Raw genomic sequence first — 22,272 nt, forward strand, 5'->3', positions numbered from 1 at the left:
TTAATGATGTTCCCAAATGGTGCAACTTCTATAATCCTAATTTTAGATGTGGACTTGGTTTAAAGTCCTGTTCTGCTTGTTCCGGTTCCTCCTGTGATAGTTGTACCACGTTGGCACAGAAAGCAACTGACTTTTTCACTAAGGCTAGTATGCCCTCTTGACTTGGTCTGTGATCTGAATATAGATAACATGGAACAATAAGCTTTGCCTTAACATTTACTAAAATAGAATATTTCTTTTTTTTTTTTTAAGAATTTTGTTCCCCTTTTTCTTCATAAGAGAATTTGATCCAAACATAAGATTTTATCTCAAGTTTTAGTTGTAAAGTCAGTCCAGCTGAATGATGATTACATTTATAGGAAATTAAATATGTAAGAATACAGAAAAGCAAAAGCTGCTGGAGCAGTAAATAATTTTTCTTCATCCAAAAAAATCTGATTTTCATACACAACAGATAACAAGTAGCTAAACTGAGCTCTTTCTTTAAAATTATCTATTAGTAAATAGACTGTAACATGCATGAGAATTAAGGTTGCTGAAATGTCTTGTTAGTTTGACACATTTTGCAGGTGTTTATGCCCTTGTGCCACTCCAAGACAAGTGTTGCATGTGTAAAGAAAGCTTCTACCTATAAATGGCAGTTTCTTGGCAAGTCTGATAAACGTCAGCTATCTTTTAACTAAAGGGAGAATGAGAAACATTGCCTTTCCATGCAAATTAGCCCAACTTCTGAAGACTGTAGCCCCCTCCAAAACGAGAATCAGATCAAAAATACAGCCTTAAGGGTGCTATGCTCTTCTTTTTCTTGAAAACATTTTTTAAAAACCAACCAGACAGCCAAACAAAAAAAACCCTAAAGAACCTTCAGAGATCTGTATGATGGAAGAATACTTCCGAGAATATTTTGTGAATGTTTGGTAATATTTTAATTGGCTGCTATAAAAATTGGAGTCATCACGGTGTATTTTTTCCTATGCCAACCTTACAAGTGGCTTCTTGAGGCCACTGTTGCTAGGGTCAATATAATAAAAACTTGTAAGATTAAATACTTCTAAAAATCTCAGAAAAAAATGTCAGACCTCAACAGAACAAAGGAAAAGGAATTTGCAAATACAGGAACTACAGCAGATTCGTGATCTGGGAGGTTGCCCTTTGGTGGGGGTTTGTTTTTGTTTGTTTCCCCCTATGTTTCCTACACTTTACAATATTATAACCTTTTACAAAAGGAAGGATTTTTTTGGGGTAAGGGACCTGCAGTTGCTGGCTGCTTCTACTTAGGAACAGTATTAACTATATATGAGAACAGGAGGAAGAGCAAGTACAAAGAAATATTAAATGTGTATCTTTCTTGGAAAATTTGGAAACATACTTTTTAAAGAGTTACCCACTGATAATATAAACAACATCTGAGAACCAGATATAAACAGATTAGGATAAAGAATAACTTGTTTACTTTGTGTACAGTTAGATCTACTCATCCTCTACCTAATTAACCAATGTAGTAGCAAAAGCTCTAAGCATAAACTTAATTTTAAGCACAAGCTAGATTTTGTGTTACTAATTCTGAGGCTCAAAAGTAAAAAAGGTGTTCCGTTGCCCCACTGGATCTGATTTTGTTTTCCAAAAATAAAATGTAGAAAGAAATGCGTGTAAAATCTATATCCACCAGTGCTGGCAAGGGATGCCTGGCATCTACAACCACTTTTACCTCTGGAGTGCAACAGCTTCCCCATGACAGAAGATTGTGGGTGTGTATGTGTGTCTGAGCGTTCATGCACAAGATACAAAAAAATGTTGCATACAGAGCCTTATTTTTCTCATGTTTTCATTTTCTGTAGCTTCAATGTGTGCATATTAAATATGTGTGCATATTTACTTTGCATTTAAATATTTTTTTTTTACTTTTATCAGAGTATATGAAATGCCAGGTGTCAATTTGCAGAAATGTTCACTGCTTAATATTTAAAGCTGCAACATTTTTCAAAAGAGATAAGAGATTCATAATATGGACTGCATTGTTATCAATTAATTAATCCAGAAATGTGTCATTTGTTATTGGCAAAATGCCCCTGACAGCTAAAAAATATCAACGTAACTAGGAAAACTTTACTACTGTCATAAATATTCTTTTGTATAAATTAAGGTATTCCAGAACCCTGTGAAAGATTTGAATGTGCCATATTTATGAATAACTGAAAATTTCAGGTAATGACTTGCTAATCTCTTTCAAGCTACTGTAGATATAGCTGCATTTGACAGGCAGATTTCTTTTTAAGCATGCACTAAGCTTTGAATCAAACATTTATCTGCCCCCAAATACGAGAAGAAGTACATTTTTTAAAAATTCCAAAATGTTATTATAAATCTGCAGAAGAAATTTCACAGATTGGTGAGGTGTCACAAAGAATTATATATTAAAAAGCTATACAATATAGTAAAGAACAGCACAAATGCTCTCTTAAATTAGACTTAGATATTCTTACTGATAAAGCACCCTGTGATGCTTTTATTTTTTATCAAGTACTGATATCAGAACCTCTGCATTTTGGGCACCCAAAATGACACCTGCAATATCCTGATTGTTGCAAGATGCTGAGCACCATTTCTCTGAAAATGAACCTTCCTGACAGTACCTCATATTGGGCCTTTTCAAGTGTTAGACCTTTTTGTCATTTTCCCTTGATACTCCCCATAATATATCTCCATATGCAAGATTTTTAGGATTCCTGAAGAGAGGGAAAGGCTTCAAAACCAGAGGCACAGTTATCCCATTATTCCCTCCCACCTCTGAGAAACAAGGTAATAATTTTAGGAAGACAAGCTTGGTTAAAAAAAAAAAAAAATCACACAAAGCACATCTCAATATACAGTTAATAAAGTTTCATTCAGACCTAGTAGTGCAGAAATTATATTTTTCTTTTAAAAAAAATCAAAGCAACAACCTACAGTGATTTTCATCCAAAATGCCAACAGCCCATACTTTGCAAGTAATAAGGAAATAAATGCCTAAATTACTAACTGAAAAGGATTAACACAATATATCACAATATTTTAACATTAGTTTTATCTCCATATAGACAAACCAAATATAACTTATTTTAAATTATATTTATAAACTCAACTCAGTTTCATATAATATCTCTCTAAAAATAATTTTGGAAGCCATTGCCATATGTTTAAAGAATAAAATAGCCTCCATTACTGTGTGTTGCACCAAAAGAAATTCAAGCAGATTTATCAGAGGGAAAAAAAAAAAAGAGAGAACCTGATCATTTTGATTTTTATTTGAAACAAAGGAAGCCTGTTTTACCTCCCTGTATATAGGATCACAATGCTACATCCAATGTGTTATATTTTGGCTTCTTTTGTTATTTACTAGCAGTATCTACATTATTTAACAAAAAAAAAATAAATCAGGCAGAAATCAGAACATGGTTGTAATAAAATATCCAGGGTGCGATATTACAGACGTTTTCAATGAGCTGAGCTGAGCCATTTTTATACTACTTCGGCAGGAAGTGCTTTCTTAACCCTACAAATAGTTAAGGATATTATCTACAGGTTTGTAAACAAATTACATTCTTTTTTAGGACATAAATAAGTTAAAATAGTCAGAGCAATTTGAGCAGAAACAAGGCAACATGCCAACAAAGAAACTTTATATATATATAACTATATATATAGAGATAGATATATACATATATATAATTAATTATGTATATACTTATATGTATATATCTCTATATATAGTCTCATAAATGTTTAAGTTCCTCTGTCCAACTGGTGCAAATCTACTGTGCAAGTTAAGCTTTGCAACTTCAAAAAAGTTATTTAAATTAATCTATACAATTGAGTCCATGCCACACAAGCATTTCAAAAAACTCACAGACCAGTGAATTGGATAAATAGCCTCAGAAAGAAGTCCTCTGCAGTTCCTGCTTAAGGAGGAAAAAAAGAAAAAAAAGGAAATAAAAAGAAACAAAAAGAGAGAAAGAAGGGCCAGAAGTGTACAGTACATTCATGCAGGAGGATTTTTTTTTTGTTTGTTTTTGTTTTTCTGAAAGGGAACAAGGAAGGGGGGAGGGGGAGTATGTAAATCAGCCATTCATTCTTTCCCCAAAACCATTGTGATCAACAATTCATTCACTTGTCTCAGAGTGAATAAGAGTTCAAACAGCTTTTCAGCCAGCAATGTTTTTAATATATATATTTATATATTTCGGTTGCTGTGGGTTTTTTATTTTATTTTATTTTAATATTATTTTTTTTTTTTGCAGTGACCTTTTCAGCTAAAGTGATGTCTCCAGGCTATGTATTGGGCTTCCTGGACTAGAAGAGGTAGCTGATTTACTTGTATCAGTTGTAAGATTTATTCCACTGTCGATAGCACTGTTGTTCTTGTTCAGCGAAGACGGTGGACTTGAGTTTTTCTTGAGAGCGGGGTCTTCTTCTAGGTCTGTGTCATCAATGAGTGGGATGTGGGGCTGGGAATCTTCTATCCTAAATTCAGGATGAGTCATAAAGTTGTGAATAGAGGTTCTAGATTCTGGTTTTTCTAAACCTTCATAGAGAGAGCTACGGAATGCCTTCACGACGCGGATCTGGGGGGAGAAAAGGAAAGAGGTGTCAGAGGTAGCACCTTCCAAGGGCAACACTGTGTTAGAGAATACTTTGTGAAAAATGTAGCATATGGTTAGGGCAGTGCAGGCAGCTGAAGTCCATAGTCTCTGGATGTTATATGCATAAACGAGTGGCTCAGTTATGTGCATTTTGAATATCTGTATCAACTGCAATATTAAAATAAATCAAGTTTAAAGCCATCAAAGAACTGATGGGAAGTACTGGTTAAAGAAAGCGAACATCCACTCGTGTGGTACATCCCTAGTAAAAGACAAGCCATGTTAATTGTAATGCAAATGTAAAACCATGCATGTTGATAGTTTTGCAGTGAGTAAGTAGGAAGGCTTTTTTAATTAAAAAAGTCTCTTTTGTATTGTTAAAAAACCATTACACATAACATATCACACTTCACAAACAGAAAAGCACAGAACACAGACACGGTTGGATGGGTACGTATGAGACACACACAGGAGCCAAGTGTAAAAACTATAAGTAATATCAATGTTTTAAAGCAAAATCTAAATGAATGCAGCCAAGAGCACAAAAAGCCAAGCAGACAAAGTACTAAGCATAATCATGCTGCCACAGGGGAAAAAAAAAATAAAAAAATCACAGTTACCACATGAACAGAGATAACTTGCACACAACAACTACACTTGGAAGCCTGGATAATGTGAACATAGTATTGTTGAACCAACTTTTATTTTTCCTTCATGCATATGTGAGGTAAACACTCGAGTATAGACCCACTGTTCTAGCCATTTAACTTTTTAATATATATATAAAAAACATGTAATAAAATAATGTATTGATTGTTGGGTTGAATTGAATTACGTGGTTAAACAGCAAGCTCTTTCGTTTTCTGTGTCTCAGTTGTAAAACTGTAAAGTTAAATGCTGAAAGCGACACAATTTATGCCATATATGCAGTCTTTAAATTAGGTCAGCTGACTTTTGCCAGGGTCACTCTAATGGCATTAACCACCTGACAGTAGGAACACAGGTGAAAATGAACTACAAAACTCAGCCCATTAGACTGTTGGGAACAGTTCAAATTGCTTTCCCAGTAGGAAATGAGAGGAACAGAGTGAGGAGCATTGCAGAGTGGGGACACTAAATCCTCTGCGGGTGGGCAAAGGGAGGGATGCTGTCTATATCCCAGTGACCTACCAGTTCGGAAAAGAAGTGAAGGTTTGTGCTGGTTTACTGCTGAAAAAAACATAACTTTTTGGAAGGGGGTGAGGGGGCAGAGAGGAAAAAACAGAATGGCAAAACGTGATCTGTTGGCAAATGTTTTATGACTAAATATGAGTTCTATCCTTCTACTTCCATGTAGTCCATGAGCGAAATTTTAGCATTTCTTAGAGGGGAGACCAAAACACAGGCAGAGGCAGAAAAGGTGCAAGCAGGCATCGTGAAAGCTTCTCCACACACATTTGAGATGGTTTGGTGGTTGGTATGTGTATCTTTTTACATGTATAATATGCTGCACATTACTGCTTGGCCTAATACACCACTAATTTGTAAAGCTTTAATTACTCTTTTAATTGGCAGGCTGCATCTTAGTAGTGTTATAGCTGTGGGATCTAACTGATCCTGTGGATGGAGTTTTCCAAATTGTACAGAATTTCAGCACATTTGGGAAAGACGCTGACTTGCATTTTGATCTCTTTGACCTTTGTCCTTGTTTATGTTCTCTAAATTTGGATATTCATCATCTTTCAAAAAATCCCAACAGCAGAAGTCATGCCATCTTCAGATACACAGCCTTTGGTCAGTCCAAATACTCTCCCTTCTCCGTATACGTGTATTTAGTACCAGCAGAGCACAGGAAAAAAAGTGCTTCATGCGACTGCTTATGCTTTGAATAAAAGGACTGGAGTGGCTCAGAATGGCCTTGTCCAGATTTTAGGATACTAGAAGATTTTGGAGGCTGGCAGAGGTGCAAGACAAGAGGAAGATAGAAAGAATAAATTTTACACACTCCAATCATATAGCGTTCCTAACACCTCAACCTAACCCTTGCTTGACAGAGCACTTGGAATTATAAACCAGGGTTTTAGGAGAGCTGAATCTCTTTGAGTTGTGCTGTGCTGTGCGATGGTTCTGTATAGTGAACAGACAGACTGGGACAAGAGATTCATTTGCATTACTAAAGATAGGATTTGAACTCAGGGAGAAGAGGTGACATTTTAATTCCCTCATTATCTATGCCGTTCCATCTTGTATTTTAAACTGCAAAGTAATTAGTCTAAACAATGAAAAAATAGTATGTGTTTTCAAGGCAATCTTACTATATTATCCAATTTTAAACCAGGAAACTTTTTCTAACATGCTTACTTTATAGTATGGGCTGATGTAGCGACATTTTATGCAAAGCTACCTATTATTTCTATCTAAATAAAAATATCAGTCATCTCATCCAGTTGCAGCTGTTTGCTCTAGCTTACCAACAAAGTAATTTAATTCTCTTGAATACAGCCACTTCTTATTGCATAGATTTAGATTTTATTTGCCAGCTGGATTCTTTTTAATAAAGGTAAATTTTTACTTAAATAAAAAGGTTTGCAATTTGATATTATGCTTGAACAGATCCAGCAGAAACCAATGAAAGTAAAGCTTTTCTTCAAGTTGCACAATCTGTACTTAAGCCTCTATGGGTTAGCAGGGGAGGAACTGTTTGCAATTTATAAGGCTCCAAGTTCCATAGTAGCGGAAGTATCGATATTGCATTTAACATCAAAATTTGGCATCTAATTTGCATTTAATACCAAGCTTTTTGTCAGTCTAGCTCACATCTTGCATAGCTGAGGGTAAACTGTAGATGTAGGTTGTATTTGAAAGCCAGTTAGGAAAACCTGCCTGCCATGGCCTGAATTTGGTCCTCTGCAGTGATTGTTTGAACCAATGATGCAGTGAAAGAGAACAGTACACTGACATCTTTTGCTTAGATGTGTTTACACAGCAATCTGGTGACAGAACTGCAGAATGCACAATCAGCCAGCAGTCCTGTCCCTTTGTGTGAAGATCTGTGGCAAGGGTTTGGCATGGACTGTTCAAGTCTTGCAGGAACATTTACATGTTACTGGAATGGCTTCTACCTGTTTGTAGTGATTTTTACTGGAAATATTGCTGAGAGCTAGTTCAGATCTGCTGATACCGAAAGTAGTTAATCTTCTGGACACAATGGTAATGTGGAGGCCAAGCTTGGGCAAAAAAATCTACAGCTGAGAATACGAACACAATGGTAATGTGGAGGCCAAACTTGGGCAAAAAAATCTACAGCTGAGAATACATAAAGTTAGCTTTCTAATAAGTTTTCTTCACTAAGGAACTGTAGAAAGCTACCTTATTTTCTTAAAATTTCTCTACAGTTTCAGAGATATATATGTTTTCCATTAATTTGTCACTTTAAGGAGAAACTCCCTCCCCAACTTTAAATTTTGCATATTTAGCTTGGCATCTAGAAAATTTTATTATTTTAGTGTCAAACCTCATTCAGGGACAGAATTTCTGCATTACAATATAATTCAAAACCTTGTTCCTAGTCTGTCCCCCAATGCATCAAATTATTGCTTACAGGAACATAACTCCTTCATTCATTATGTTAGTGGAGACAAAGGTGTAAGGTTTGTTGGACATAAATGGTGGCATTTTAATTTATATATAATAATACTGGCATATTTAAGATAAGAACTAAAAAATATCATTTACCCAGAGTTATATGGCCCAACAGCAACAAATTCTTTTAATACATGCTTAATTTCAAGATTTGAAATAATACCTGGTGTAAAAATGTTTAAGGGCTCTGCTGAAATAAAGCCCACATTACTTCCTTTTTTTTTTTTTTTTTAAGATAAAATAAAGCTGATGAACTTCATATGATGTTGTTATGGTTGTACAGCATGTAAAAGCAGGGACATACCCATGATGGATAGAACCTGGAAAGTGTTGGTTTATTATGAACTATGTAGAGTTCATGTAATGATATTTCTTTATGAGACTGACAATGCCAAGGGAAGACAAACAGTGTGATACAGCTCCCTTTTCTCACAGTAATGGAGACAACAGAAAAAAATGAACTGCTTATAAACAAAAGACTGTGGGGACAACACTTCAGGACATTTTTGACATTGCTCTAAGTTTCCACTTCTTTCTTCTCTGTAGCTGTAATAGAAAAAACTCTTCAGTTTCATCCCACCTTGAAAGTTAGATTTATTATACTGCATCAGGCAAGAAAAATAAAAAGAAATAGAATTTTAGATACTACAAATTTTTTCCCATCAGAAGAAAAAGATGAAGTTCAGAATGTCACTCCTAAGTACAACAGTCTAGGCAAAATACAGGAGGCCTGATAAACATCAAGAGATGTATCATGGTTGGTAGTGTGTGGGCTTATACTCGAATGTTTACCTGGCTTCATATAAGCCAAGTATCTTGAGTTTGGTTCACATTCATTTCAGGCTCAAGGTTAAAGACTCACAACCTCTTTTTATTTCACTCTCTCCTGCTGAACCCTTTTGTCCAATGTTCTCTAGCCCTCTGGGAAAACAAACACATTTAATATTCAGACAGTAGAGAGTAGGGCACTGCAAAAGCAAATAAATTCAATACTGAAAGATCAGTAAGGTGATTAGTATAAAATTGTAAACAAGAGGTCAATTTTGCAAAGAGATGCCAACTCTTAGGTGTAACTGATACTATTCTATATCAAGACTATAGCTATACAAAGGTAAATGAGTTTGATCAAGTACTATTGCATATATAAAACTCTGAAATAGAAGGCATATCTTCAATATATTTGGTTTTGTCTTTAATCCTCCCAGTTTTAGGTGAGTAAAATCAGATTAGGTATCCACAAGAGGAGATACTGTATGTATTGGAGTCACCAGTAGTGTTGTGGCTAGCATGTTCTGGATTGGATGGTGCAGAAACTGAGCAAATTCCAAGATAAAATAAAAAACCCAATAAATTTTACTAAAACTATAATATCTAGGTTTCTGCTTTAATGAGCGAAACAGATGCATAAACATTATCTGTGCTTTCTCTTTCTACATAAATATGCAGTAAATCCAGTAAGTGCCGCTGAAAAGTCAAACCATGTGTAGCAAGAGGAAAATAGAATACCTACATATCCTGTGAAATCCTCAGGCTTGATTCTCATTTCACATGGCTATTATTCCACTGAATTTTAAAGCATGAGATCAGAACCATTTGCAGGTCTTCCACTTTCCATAGCTTAGCTCCTTTATTATAGGATTGTTGCAAAATTATGGAGTCTGATATTTTTGTATCAGATTTGGCAAAGTTTAAATATATTATACAACCCTTTTAAAGAATTTATTCTGGTGCTAGGAGTCTAAACCTTCTTGCCATGCCATATCTCCATTGAGGACTTGGTTTTATATTTAGACTTTAAACCTAGTTAGTTTTCCTACAGGGAAGATACGCAGAAGTTGATTTAGACCTTACATATCCCAACAGGATTGTGAAATCTTGGTTATAACCACAAGGAACTTCTAAGCTTTAATATGGTATCTCTGACTCTATGAGGTGATAGTTTAATGATGTTCCCAAATGGTGCAACTTCTATAATCCTAATTTTAGATGTGGACTTGGTTTAAAGTCCTGTTCTGCTTGTTCCGGTTCCTCCTGTGATAGTTGTACCACGTTGGCACAGAAAGCAACTGACTTTTTCACTAAGGCTAGTATGCCCTCTTGACTTGGTCTGTGATCTGAATATAGATAACATGGAACAATAAGCTTTGCCTTAACATTTACTAAAATAGAATATTTCTTTTTTTTTTTTTAAGAATTTTGTTCCCCTTTTTCTTCATAAGAGAATTTGATCCAAACATAAGATTTTATCTCAAGTTTTAGTTGTAAAGTCAGTCCAGCTGAATGATGATTACATTTATAGGAAATTAAATATGTAAGAATACAGAAAAGCAAAAGCTGCTGGAGCAGTAAATAATTTTTCTTCATCCAAAAAAATCTGATTTTCATACACAACAGATAACAAGTAGCTAAACTGAGCTCTTTCTTTAAAATTATCTATTAGTAAATAGACTGTAACATGCATGAGAATTAAGGTTGCTGAAATGTCTTGTTAGTTTGACACATTTTGCAGGTGTTTATGCCCTTGTGCCACTCCAAGACAAGTGTTGCATGTGTAAAGAAAGCTTCTACCTATAAATGGCAGTTTCTTGGCAAGTCTGATAAACGTCAGCTATCTTTTAACTAAAGGGAGAATGAGAAACATTGCCTTTCCATGCAAATTAGCCCAACTTCTGAAGACTGTAGCCCCCTCCAAAACGAGAATCAGATCAAAAATACAGCCTTAAGGGTGCTATGCTCTTCTTTTTCTTGAAAACATTTTTTAAAAACCAACCAGACAGCCAAACAAAAAAAACCCTAAAGAACCTTCAGAGATCTGTATGATGGAAGAATACTTCCGAGAATATTTTGTGAATGTTTGGTAATATTTTAATTGGCTGCTATAAAAATTGGAGTCATCACGGTGTATTTTTTCCTATGCCAACCTTACAAGTGGCTTCTTGAGGCCACTGTTGCTAGGGTCAATATAATAAAAACTTGTAAGATTAAATACTTCTAAAAATCTCAGAAAAAAATGTCAGACCTCAACAGAACAAAGGAAAAGGAATTTGCAAATACAGGAACTACAGCAGATTCGTGATCTGGGAGGTTGCCCTTTGGTGGGGGTTTGTTTTTGTTTGTTTCCCCCTATGTTTCCTACACTTTACAATATTATAACCTTTTACAAAAGGAAGGATTTTTTTGGGGTAAGGGACCTGCAGTTGCTGGCTGCTTCTACTTAGGAACAGTATTAACTATATATGAGAACAGGAGGAAGAGCAAGTACAAAGAAATATTAAATGTGTATCTTTCTTGGAAAATTTGGAAACATACTTTTTAAAGAGTTACCTACTGATAATATAAACAACATCTGAGAACCAGATATAAACAGATTAGGATAAAGAATAACTTGTTTACTTTGTGTACAGTTAGATCTACTCATCCTCTACCTAATTAACCAATGTAGTAGCAAAAGCTCTAAGCATAAACTTAATTTTAAGCACAAGCTAGATTTTGTGTTACTAATTCTGAGGCTCAAAAGTAAAAAAGGTGTTCCGTTGCCCCACTGGATCTGATTTTGTTTTCCAAAAATAAAATGTAGAAAGAAATGCGTGTAAAATCTATATCCACCAGTGCTGGCAAGGGATGCCTGGCATCTACAACCACTTTTACCTCTGGAGTGCAACAGCTTCCCCATGACAGAAGATTGTGGGTGTGTATGTGTGTCTGAGCGTTCATGCACAAGATACAAAAAAATGTTGCATACAGAGCCTTATTTTTCTCATGTTTTCATTTTCTGTAGCTTAAATGTGTGCATATTAAATATGTGTGCATATTTACTTTGCATTTAAATATTTTTTTTTTACTTTTATCAGAGTATATGAAATGCCAGGTGTCAATTTGCAGAAATGTTCACTGCTTAATATTTAAAGCTGCAACATTTTTCAAAAGAGATAAGAGATTCATAATATGGACTGCATTGTTATCAATTAATTAATCCAGAAATGTGTCATTTGTTATTGGCAAAATGCCCCTGACAGCTAAAAAATATCAACATAACTAGGAAAACTTTACTACTGTCATAAATATTCTTTTGTATAAATTAAGGTATTCCAGAACCCTGTGAAAGATTTGAATGTGCCATATTTATGAATAACTGAAAATTTCAGGTAATGACTTGCTAATCTCTTTCAAGCTACTGTAGATATAGCTGCATTTGACAGGCAGATTTCTTTTTAAGCATGCACTAAGCTTTGAATCAAACATTTATCTGCCCCCAAATACGAGAAGTACATTTTTAAAAAATTCCAAAATGTTATTAGAAATCTGCAGAAGAAATTTCACAGATTGGTGAAGTACATTTTTTAAAAATTCCAAAATGTTATTATAAATCTGCAGAAGAAATTTCACAGATTGGTGAAGTGTCACAAAGAATTATATATTAAAAAGCTATACAATATAGTAAAGAACAGCACAAATGTTCTCTTAAATTAGACTTACATATTCTTATTGATAAAGCACCATGTGATGCTTGTATTTTTTATCAAGTATTGATATCAGAACCTCTGCATTTTGGGCACCCAAAATGACACCTAAAATACCCTGATTGTTGCAAGATGCTGAGCACCATTTCTCTGAAAATGAACCTTCCTGACAGTACCTCATATTGGGCCTTTTCAAGTGTTAGACCTTTTTGTCATTTTCCCTTGATACTCCCCATAATATATCTCCATATGCAAGATTTTTAGGATTCCTGAAGAGAGGGAAAGGCTTCAAAACCAGAGGCACAGTTATCCCATTATTCCCTCCCACCTCTGAGAAACAAGGTAATAATTTAGGTTTTAATTCATTCTGAGCAGCTAAGAGGAAAGAAGTCAGTTCTGTCCATACATTTTAAGCAAGGAGCTGAAAACTAGACCTAGGTGTGCATTTTGCAACTGAAATTTTCTCAGAAAATGCCAATTCAAAAAAATACGCTGCATTTCTTTGAAATTTGAATTAGGAAGGGTTTTCCAGATTCTGGAAGATGAACAACCACCTGTAAATACCCAATTTAAAAATAAAATAAAAACAAAGTATTTTTTTCTTTCTTTTTCACTGTCATTCATTAGGTTTGTGTCATTGTATTAATAAATAAAAACCTTCCCTAAGGGCTGTAATTTGAAGCACACACTAGTTTGATACTAAACAGACATTATATTGCAATAATAAAATACTAACAGTCCAGAATAATGACTTTAAAAGGCCCAGACTCTTAATTGTCCTCTGGTATGGAGATCCATATCTCTGGGTAGCTTAACAAATCAAAGATATGGTTTTTATTTTACTGAATACATATGGATGAGCTCCATAGACCTGGTTTATTTTTTCAAATAAACAGACACCAAAGACTGTAGCAGATTATGCTTCCTTCTATTAATTAACTTCAGCCCATCGCCCAGGAAGGCCTTTGTCAAGACACATGACCATTCAATTCTTAGTTGCTTTGCTGCAACGGAGAGAAGAGAGGGAAATAAATTGTCTACTTTAATTTTATTAGATGTATCCTTTCAGACTGCTGGCTACGGGATGTTATTGAAACATGTACCACAGCAGAATGAGTTATCTGTTTTCTGCTCAAATGTAGGAATGTTGTTATAGGAAATCGTTCCCTGGATGAAAGGGTTTGTGTCCTACTTGGTGTGGAAATGAGGGAAGTTGGGCTCTGAGTTGTTAGAAGCAGGTTACAGGCTGTGGCACAGCAGTGGCACACAGCTCAGTGCCTCTGCTTCCGGTTTGTGTCCAACTTGGTGTGGAAATGAGGGAAGTTGGGCTCTGAGTTGTTAGAACAGGTTACAGGCTGTGGCACAGCAGTGGCACACAGCTCAGTGCCTCTGCTTCCCTTGATTGTGCTGCTGCCCTGAAACCGCTGTCGGAAAAAAGAAAAAAAGAAAGAAAAAAAACAGGAAAAGATACAGATTTTCTCCAGGGGGCAACTGCCAAACGTGGAACATTAATTGCTCTTTTGGTTCTTAGCAAAAGCAAAGTTTCTGCTTTGACTTTTAATTCCAACAAAACTTCTAATGCATGTCTAAAACTTTATGCTTCGTGTTCAGATAACTGAGGGGGGTTTGCACTCAAACTGAATAGAAAGACCAAGCTTCTGTTTTTTTTTTCTCTAGGAGTTCTGAACTTTTATTTACTTCTCTTTTCTGCCTTCCCTCTCTCTGTTAACCAGACAGTCAAGACTGCCTTCTTGTCTGTTTAGCCAACTTTTCGCTAAAACTTGCATATGGAATATACTGCTTAATTTCGTAAAGTAAGTGACAAGCTTGTAAACTGAGTTATAGAAATTTAAATATTCTTTTAGTGCTGGCTATACTCTAAAACAAAATAGCTACTTACATCCCTGAATAAATAAATAAAATAACCACCAAAGTTAGATCTGTAAGAGTCTTCCTGAGCAACTGGAATTTTAGTGTTACTGAAGCAGCCCTTTCTTACTAGCTGCTTCAAGGTTTTTATTCACTTCACTACCTCCTTTGGTTGCATGTAAAAGAAAGCTGTGTTGGGATTTCAGTGTTTAGAAACCTGCTGCTTCTAACAAATACATTTGTTACCACATTTATTTCATTGTTTCAACACTGTCCTTTGTCTGGCTCCCTCCTTCCTTAATGCTTTCCTTCCCTGTGAATTTAGAGATGAGGAATCTATCCTTTCACCATCCTTGTAAACCTTAATCCCTTAGCTCTGCATCACAAACCAGATTCTCTATTTCCAGGTTCCTTCTTGGACCTGTATTAATTAGAGTACATCTTTGCTGGACATGAGTGACCTATATTACACACCATCTTCCGGATGGAATGATCTTTTATCTGACAAGCTGTATTGCTTAATATATTATATTTTTAGAATCATTTAAAGTACTTATTTAAGAAGCTGAAGAAAATATATCCAATGAGATTGAGAAAACATGACACAGAAGCCTCAAATAAAATCAGAATCTCCATACACTGGATAAAAAACTGACTAGAAATTCCTGCCCTAACAGTAAGTTACCAAAGCTTGCACTGAACGATGGAGAGTATCTACTGTACACAAAGTACTCATTGTTTTGTGTTTCTGGGTATGTGTAAACTAATAAACATAACAGGACAAAACGGGGAAGGGCAAAGTAGCTTAGTCTCAAGTGACTGCTACGTAAGTTGGCATCTCTGTAGGTCTGATGCATTAAGAATACACACTCACGCCCAGCCGCAGCAGCAGAGGTGCTGGTAGGAGAGGAAAGAGCATTGGATAACGATACGTGACTAGGGCTAGAAATATTGGTTACATCCTGGGTCTGGCTTGTGACGGAGGACTGTCTCCTTAGAGCCCCCTGAAAGGAAGTGCCACTCTTGAAAGTATTGACTACTTCGATCTGTAATGGAGGAAAGAATGAGACAAGTTGCTTAAAGTATGGATACAGTTGCATAACTGACAGGAATAATAATGAAAAACAATAAATCAACCGTGCACACAGTTTTACTTCAATTGAAATAAGTACTTTTAAGTGTTCCTTTTAATGTTTTTAGATATGAAACGATCCAAATTTTCTGCCTGCATAAAATGAAACGGCTCTATAGGAGGCAGCAGAGCTGCATCAGTTTAAACAACTAGAAGATTTGAAATAACAAATTTAAACCATTTTATTTATATGTAAATAAAGTAAATAAAACTGGAATACTTGATATAACTAATCTCCACTTTTTTCCTACTGAGAATAAAATCACTTTGTTACTGCTCTCTAGGCGTTCTTCCAGAGGGAGGAAAATTCACTTAACTGGAATTGGGCAGGGGGGAAGAGTGGGGACAACACCCAGCCAAACCAAAGAAAGCTTTTAAATATTCAAAATAAAACTCTGTTTTGTCTACAAAAACGAGGCTGGCAGTATATTAGCTTGATAACTTAGAAAGTGTTCCAGTATTTTATCTGACTTTTTCTCTAGTGAAAGTTTGTATAAATTAAGCATAGTGATAATGAATATAGGTCTTATATAGCTACATATTTTAAAAGATTAATATTTTCTCTTTATACAGCACACTTAAAATCACACAGAAAATGATGTGGAACTGGATTGACTGTGGCAGCAAATAACAATTTTCTATTTGTTATTTTCATATGTCTCTTGTATGCACTGTTTGATATATCCATCCTGAATACCTTCCCGACTGCTTTATTCATCACCACAGAAGATGAGTTAAAAAAAGAGCTGAGCATTTCAAGGCATTCTTTGTCACCATTATAACCCAGTAAAAAGCAGGCTCTGTGTACAGATGTAAAGCCAGGGATTGGCAGTAGACAATATGAAGGGGTAAATACCTGCTACAAATCCCTACACACCAAAAAACCCTCTTTGTTACATTAGTACAACCACAACCTGACAAAGCAGCAGTAGCAGTATCAAATAGAAGAATTCAACCAACTACTTATTTGAAGTAACCCACTGTTACCAGATTTGTAACTTTCAACCCAATTTTCTGAAGATATGCAGCCTAGAAAGTAGTTGGGAGAACTTAGACTGGTGTATTTATCAATTAAAGCAGCACAAATCTTGGTGCAAGCCCTCCTAAATTTTCCAAGTTGAAAGCACTGTGATAAATTGGCTAACATTTTCTGCAGTCTTGGGAATAAAGAAATTCATATGGCTTCATCTTTAATAGTATGGATATATCTCCTCCCATAATCTTATCTTTGGTCATCATTGTTTATTTTCCTGCATGTTTTTAATGGGAATAATCATATCATAGCCAGCTGTAAAAGGGATCAAAGGTTACTGCTGTAAAATTGTCACACTAACCTATGTAAAAATTCTACAAACATGAAGTAGCTGATTTGTTCCCTGACCCACTGTTTGAGAGTCCTGTTTACAACATCCATTCAAATCCGTGCACACTAAGAGACGTACAGCATTTAGCACTCATCACAACATGTTACAGCTCTGCTCTCAGTGGTTTCTGTAGCAGACATTCTGAATTACATATCGAATAAAATATCACAGTAAAAAAAAATACAGTCTGAGGTGAGTTAGCATATGGAATAGGGGTACAACTGAATCATTAGCTAAGGTTCACATTGGCATCTAGAAAAAAAACCATATGGTTTAAACCATTGTTGACATAGGAAGGCATACTAAATACTCACCTGAAATGTTCACTGTACAAAAGTAGAATTAAATACAGATCTTGGGTTTTCATGATTAACACAGGTGACAGAGCACTCTTCAAAAGAGACCATTCAAAAAAAGATTTTAAGGACTCCTACTGAGAGCATGAAGTGCGAGCACTGTGGAAGACACAGATCCTAAGCCAAAAGGCATCTCTAGATGTACAAATGCCTTCCTGATAAATCGAAGGAAAGACCTCACTATAAGAATGAAAAATAAGGGAAGACCTGTATTTAATAGTTTATCCAGAGAAAAGAATTACAGGTGTGTAATTTACTCATTCTCCTGAATAAAGTAACCACAGATCTTCATGGCTATCATTCCTAGGGGGGAGGATGACAACCTTTTTACGTAAGGGGGGCTGTGTTCTGCCTGAAGCCAAGAAAGAAGAGAAGAACTTGGCCCAAAGGAAAACGAGTTCATCTAAATAAATAATGCATTTAAAGTTAAGAACAATTCAAATTGCTAAAAAGGGGAAAGTAAATGATAAATCATATATCATGAAAAGTTTGAAAAATATCCAACAAAATATAGGATGCAATCATTTTGATTATAAGCCTTCAGGCAGAGAAAAAAAATACTGTCCTACATATGAAGCTCATTTGTAAGGTTGCAATTTTTCACCTCTCATTTTTCTCTATGTTCTATAGTCTAGAAGATCCGTATTTCTGAGGTACAAAATAGCTAATTAAAATATCAGTGATTAGTAGTTAAAAGAGGAAAAAAAGATCTTTTACTAGAATTCTGGCAGAACAAACGTTTTTCTGATATTTAACACAGAACAGATTTTCAAGAATTTCCGTTGTCATTAATGTTAACAAGACCCAGGAGATTCACCTCATCTCCAACCAGGATATTTTTTTAAAAAAAAACACAACCAAAAACCAACCAAAAACCCAAAAAACTTTTCTGCAATGCAATAAAACAGTTTCCATTCCACTTGCACCGGGCTATTGCAATGTTTTCTATATTAAAAGCTGTATGTAAAGCTATAAAAGGAGGTGCTAGCTTATTATCTAACTTCAAAACCACTTGCCAGGAGGGACGTTCATTGCTGTAGGGTTTCCATTGGTTCAACAGAAAATTTTTAATGCAGAGAGGAAGAGAAAGAAAATGCAGTACAGCACCTCTATGTATGTTTTAGTACCTAAATAGGAGTAATCTTTTTTCAGTAGCAATTAACATGGCACCTGTATATTTTTCAGTTGCAGTTCTAGATGGTTATTTCCCACCTTAAGCAGATAAAGCAAACTGAATTACAGGATGAATGAAGCAGAGGAGGAAAGAATCAGGTCCAGTGTTCTAAAAATCTCACATGTAGCTTGGAAGTTTGCAAACCTCCACACTCAGAATTTTTCCATACTGAAGTACAATGTAACTAGAGAAACTGTTAAATATACAATTTAAAAAAGATGCAATCATTTTCAGGTGTTATGCAGATTACACAGTTTTGCCTGACAGTGAACTTGCTGAACTTTCCAAAGGCTGTTAGATCTGCCAGGATGGTGTGATGAGTCTTCTCTCAACTCTTTTATTCCTTCAGAATGAAGGATTTGGGAGAACAGCAACAAAGACTTGAGAAAAATTGCTGAAAACTAGCAGAGGTTGAAAAGCCCTGTCTTTTGTGCCATTTAAGACCCCCTTTATATCTTTCTGAAACTTGCATAACTAGGATGAGTCATTTGAACTTTGTATGTTAGTGGTCTCCTGAGAGAGCTATCCACAAGGAAACACGTCCATTCAGAGAAGAAGAACATGCATCCGTCCAGAGAAGCCCTAAAGTATATTTATAAGACAACAAAATATCTAAATGAACAAAAGTAGACCAAAAAAAGAAAATCAGAAGTAGATAGCCAGTCTCTTTGACTCAGTTACGTGCATTTTTCATATACCTTTAAAGTAAATTCATGCATGTCTTCACAGAAATATGTGATGTTTCAGTATGAAGAAATCAATAGTGGAAATCGTTTCTCTGGTGTCTACGTTTGAACACTCTGTGTTGAGAGAGGGTGCGAAAAAGTAAAAATTGTCTTTAGTACTGCAAAGTTTTTGTCAGTTTGGATGAGTTTTTATGGGAGTATCACAAGGGACATCTGTCAGTTATCTGAGAAAAACACTGCTAATGTAGATTCTTAGTAAGTGTTTAGGAAGGCTTTTGTTGAGTGCTGTGGCTGGCTGTCCAATAATGAATGAATAGAAAATAAGCCAAAATAAAGATAATCTATACAGCACAAGTGTATGATAGTGGGAACTGGTCTTGTTAGGATTTGAATGATCAATGTAGTCTTGAGAGAGTCTAGAGTTTATTCCTAATCCTACTGTCATCCTGTTATGTATATAAAGTGAGGGGATGCTCTACCTTCTTCCGTATCTCCAGAAGTGCATTAGACATCAGAGGATTCTTGCAAATCCTCCAGCTCCCCAAGGATGCTACAGACATCCTCATCTTCTTCCATCAACTCTTCTTTAGTTGGCTTCCTGAGAAATGTAGTACAAGTGTATGAATTTATTTGGATGGGCCACAACACGTAGTGCATCAAAACGCACTCAACTCAAGGTCCATCCAACGGTGGATCTAATTTGACCTGCGTGTAAGTTCATCACTCTCCAGTAGACACCATGGAACCCTTTTTGAATCTGTTGGCCCATTTGCTTTTTTCCATTATCATTCCACAGATGTGAAATGGATGTAAAAATCAAAGTCACTGAATAAACAAAATGAGAAAAAAATCACAGAGGCCTTTTGGCAGGAGAGAAACAATACATCCTACCAAAGATATTTCTACAACTAAGAGCAGAAAGGAGACTAAGAAGATGGATGTTAGCAAAGAAATATAATCAATGTTCATTTTGTTTTAAATAGTATAAAAGAATAATGATTTATCTGTGAATTAAGTGGACATAGTTATGCAGAAGAACTAAATGCTACCTCTTAGACTAGAAAAAGCACTGAAAGGATGTAATTTGCTTTTTTTTGTGCTTGTAGATGTTTACACTCACCACAACCAGAAAGACATCCTGACAGAAATGCCAACAGGCAACACTCCTCCTATAGCCATCAGGAAGAAAAGAATGCACATTTAGATGCCATCTCTTCATAAAGATCACGATTACCTGAGCACCTGTCTGTCACCTTTACACTGTGACAATTTGAATTTTCTCTAATGACGAGCGCTCCTGACTCAACAGAGTCAAGACACACAACCCCAAAGCTGAAGATCCGTATTTAATTACTTACCACAGAACCTTGGGAATTTGCCCAAACCCAGTTTTCACCCTCTTTCTTTTTTGCTCTGTGGATGCACTAGAGAGACCTGACTGTCCTACTTTCAGTTAACTGCCTTCCCACAGTTTTCTTCTAAAACGCATGGCTGCATCTCTTTCTCCAGAAAAAAATGTATTCATTTGTAGATGGAAATAGGGAGAAAAGGTTGTTTATCTCGAATGAAGACAAAAATCAAAATCTTCTGAGATAAAAAATGTTCTTTAAAAGATTCTTTTAAGAAAAAAAAAAAGTTTTTCTTAATTATTCACCTCTTTTTCTTTAAAGCTTCAGGTAAAACAGTAACATCTGATATAGCAAGTAGGTAATCTGTCTTTCAGAGCTGCTCTCTTCTGCAAGCTCACACAAATACTTGATCTCAGATCAAGTAGCACTATACTAGAAAACATGCTACTTCACTGCAATGAAAAAGGCAAAATAGCTCAAATAATTTTTTTTATCAATACAGGACAAAGTTTACTAGATATCCTAACCCATACTATATGTAGGCACCACGATTCAGTGCAAATATTTAGTATATTAAAAAATGCCATGGTTTGTTGTATTTAGCAATAGTTGAGGTTTTTTAAAATAAAAAAATATATATTTCTAAGATGTCATTCATAGTAGACATAGACAACACATACATTTGAATATTTAATGGATGCTTAGGCCCTTACTGCTAAAAATAAATCCAGAACCACATTTTTCATTACCTGACAGGAAAGAAAGGAAATGCATTTTAATCATGATGCATATGGTATATGGTAGTGCCAGACAAGAAAAGATTATTTTTTTAATCAAATGACACTTTGTACTTTAGACTCAACGATTAAATTGATTCTGTTAGCGCAGAAGTGGCAGCAACAATATATTTTTTTGACAAAATACAAGAGTATGTTATAGAAAGCCTTCACACCAGTTTGCTAGCTGTTGTCACAGCCAGCATTTTCCAAGTAGCACCATTTTATGAGCCATCATCACTGAAGTAGAAAAGAATGTACCTTCACAGCAGCCTTGAAAAAAGTATTGCTATGTTTGCATATTACCATTTTCACTTTATCACTCTACTATACACACACATCTTTGTTCAGGTCACCCATTTTACTATTTCACGTGTTCCTCCTTTGAAAACAGCAAAGCAACAAACAAGCACCATCATTCAACACAGACAAACTCTCTGTGGCTTTCCTTGTAACGTTATCTTGCCTTGATCAAAGATTAAGCCTTTATTTCCTAGACCATGTGGGTGTTTACTTTTAGCGTACCTGGGTTTGGATTCTGTTAAGCCCTCTGAACCAGAGAATTTGTCCACGTCGAAGTTCTCTCTCTGCATGATCAATTTCTTCAACATCTTCATTGAGTTCTTCTTCAGGGACCTCCTCCTTCTCCGTGAGCCTCCCTGCCTCCTTTAAAAACTTTAGCCTACTTGTTGGGATGGTTGCAATGACCTAAAATTATAAAAAAGTACTGAAAACATAAACCTCATCCAATAACAATTGTATAATAATCTGCTAATTACAAAAGAACACTGATACTTTAATGAGATCTATAAGCTTTTAGAAAAAGTAAGATAAGTATATTCATAATAGTACTTTAAATTTATGTA

At 35.4% G+C, this 22,272-nt stretch overlaps 1 protein-coding gene across 3 annotated transcripts in view; it reads right to left on the bottom strand.

Moving 5' to 3' along the window:
* Positions 1-3,264: 3,264 nt before the first annotated feature.
* The window catches only part of ATP2B2 (ATPase, Ca++ transporting, plasma membrane 2), a 270,013-nt gene continuing 251,005 nt past the window's right edge, over positions 3,265-22,272 (bottom strand). For all 3 annotated transcript variants that reach the window (XM_014958671.1, XM_014958670.1, XM_014958668.1), the window contains one exon: positions 3,265-4,601. In XM_014958671.1, coding sequence (XP_014814157.1) covers positions 4,290-4,601 — 312 coding nt within the window. In that variant the 3' untranslated portion in view covers positions 3,265-4,289. The remainder of the gene's footprint in view (positions 4,602-22,272) is intronic.

Source organism: Calidris pugnax, unplaced genomic scaffold (assembly GCF_001431845.1).
Source record: "Calidris pugnax isolate Ruff unplaced genomic scaffold, ASM143184v1 scaffold376, whole genome shotgun sequence".
Taxonomy (NCBI): Eukaryota; Metazoa; Chordata; class Aves; order Charadriiformes; family Scolopacidae; genus Calidris; species Calidris pugnax.